The sequence below is a fragment of the Camelina sativa genome, chromosome 9 (assembly GCF_000633955.1).
Source record: "Camelina sativa cultivar DH55 chromosome 9, Cs, whole genome shotgun sequence".
In the NCBI taxonomy this organism is placed as follows: Eukaryota; Viridiplantae; Streptophyta; class Magnoliopsida; order Brassicales; family Brassicaceae; genus Camelina; species Camelina sativa.
In genome coordinates this window covers 11,947,356-11,949,303 of record NC_025693.1, presented here as the reverse complement: position 1 = coordinate 11,949,303, position 1,948 = coordinate 11,947,356, and the positions used below count along the sequence as shown (strand labels likewise).

Below are 1,948 nucleotides of genomic sequence, written 5' to 3'. Positions count from 1 at the left end.
GGAACAGGTTTTCGATAGTGACCCAAAGCTCACGAGCAGTGCAACGCGATTTGAGGACCGTGTCGAGAAGAGAAGGAGAGATCGTTCCATAGATCCACATTTTGACCAGACCGTCACGCTCTTTCCAGGCCGTGTCTTGAGGAGTTGCATGAACCGAGGTCCCATCGAGATGACCAGAAACACTGAAGCTGAGACAGTGAGTCTCAAATAGTTCACGCCACGCATCATAGTTCATCTTCTGCATATAAAAGACCAAGGGAATGTACGATTTGATGTGTGTCACACCAATCGCTTTCTCTGCCGGTTGAGCCATTGAGAAGGTGAACAAGAAACAAGAGGAGACTGACGAAAATTGAAGAAGAAACAAAGACGAGAAACAGAACGTAGGAGCAGAGGAAGAACAGAGGAAAGGAGGAAGGCGGCAGTTTAAAAAATAGGGTTTTTTTTTTTAGGGTGGCTCTGATACCATGTAACTTGGTAATTCACCTTGTGTTGTATTGTATTGATTCAAGAATATATTACAAGTGTATTAGGTTTACATAAGGACATAATTAGAATATTACAGTATTTCTATTCTATCACGCCCCTCTCATTCTTTCATGCAATGCAAGCCAGACTAGCACAGAGTGTGACACACGAACGCCACTTAACCCCCAACGCCACCTTCTCTTATTCTTTCTTTTAATGTAGATGTTTATTTATTTTTTTGGATATAAAAAAGCACCCACTATTTATCTTGTTTTAAAATTATTGAAATGATGACTGTATAGTACCAACGCAAATTCTCTACGCACATTCTTTTTACTTTTCTAGTTTAAAAATGTGGGTACACAGATGAGCACACAAGAAACCAAGTTTATAATGTAAAAAAAAAAGATAGAAATAGCTAGTAAATAAATGTAAAAAAAAAGTTTTTTAAAGTCACCACTCACCACCTTTAATTCTTCTTTATAAAGGAACCTGATGCTAACCTCTCTTCCTCCCTCTTCTTTTTTCTCTCTTTCTCTCTGCACCAAGTTCTCTCTCATATACTTCAGCAAGAAACATCGTCACAATGACATTTTTCATCGAAGACACTAGTCTCATCATCAGCCACCTTCTCTACAAGACCGCCGTTATCATCGCCGTCCTACGTTGGATCTTTGCATGTATCATCCGTTACCGCTCTCGATCATCACCATCACCAAGATCTTCTTCTCCTTCCGTTTCATCGCAAACCATCAAAGAAAGCCTCGCCGTTACAGCTTTCCGCGACACGGTTGAGAGATCACCCTCAGCGTCGATCAGCGACACATGCGCCGTGTGTCTAGGAGATCTTGAAGACGACGACGAGATCAGAGAGCTTAGGAACTGTACTCACGTCTTTCATCGTGATTGTATTGACCGGTGGCTTCACTACAAGAAAACATGCATTTTGGGACTACATTTTGTGACTACTTATTCAGTCGCAAAATACAGCAATGCTTTTGAGACTAATTTGCGACGAATCAACAACTACAAAAAAATTGGAGAGAAAAACGTCGCTTATTAATGACGAAACATAAATGTCACAAAATGGTCTTAAATTAGCGACTACATTAGGACTAATTTGCATCTAAAATAAATTCGTCTCATAATGGTCACAATTTTGCGACTACTCTGTGACGAACTATATAGTCGGTAAAGAGAGTCGCACAAACGTCGCAAATTGAGGACTTATTTGCGTCCACATTTTGTACCCCTATATAGTAACAAAGACGTCACAATTTGCAACGATATTGTGACTGATATCTAAAGACTTTGTAACTAACACCTGATTTAGCTAAATTTTTAAGACTGTTTAGCCACTCTCTATATTTTTTATTTTGGAATTTCACATTTGAGATTCATTTACATCTTTAGGTTGAAGTTTATGTTTTGTTTTGCTCACCTTATCAAGAATAACTTTCTCAAAGTATTAAATTTCCAT

General features: G+C 38.9%; 2 protein-coding genes across 2 annotated transcripts in view; one reads left to right on the top strand and one right to left on the bottom strand.

Annotated features, from left to right (window-relative positions):
* Positions 1 to 313, bottom strand: part of LOC104715205 — a 2,637-nt gene extending 2,324 nt beyond the window's left edge. The window contains exon 1 of the mRNA XM_010432637.2: positions 6 to 313. Within this exon, the coding sequence (XP_010430939.2) occupies positions 6 to 313 (308 nt within the window). The remainder of the gene's footprint in view (positions 1 to 5) is intronic.
* On the top strand, positions 1,055 to 1,531 carry LOC109126395. The gene is made up of 2 exons (XM_019229921.1): positions 1,055 to 1,352; positions 1,446 to 1,531. Exons 1-2 carry the CDS (start codon positions 1,055 to 1,057, stop codon positions 1,529 to 1,531), a joined length of 384 nt encoding a protein of 127 aa, XP_019085466.1.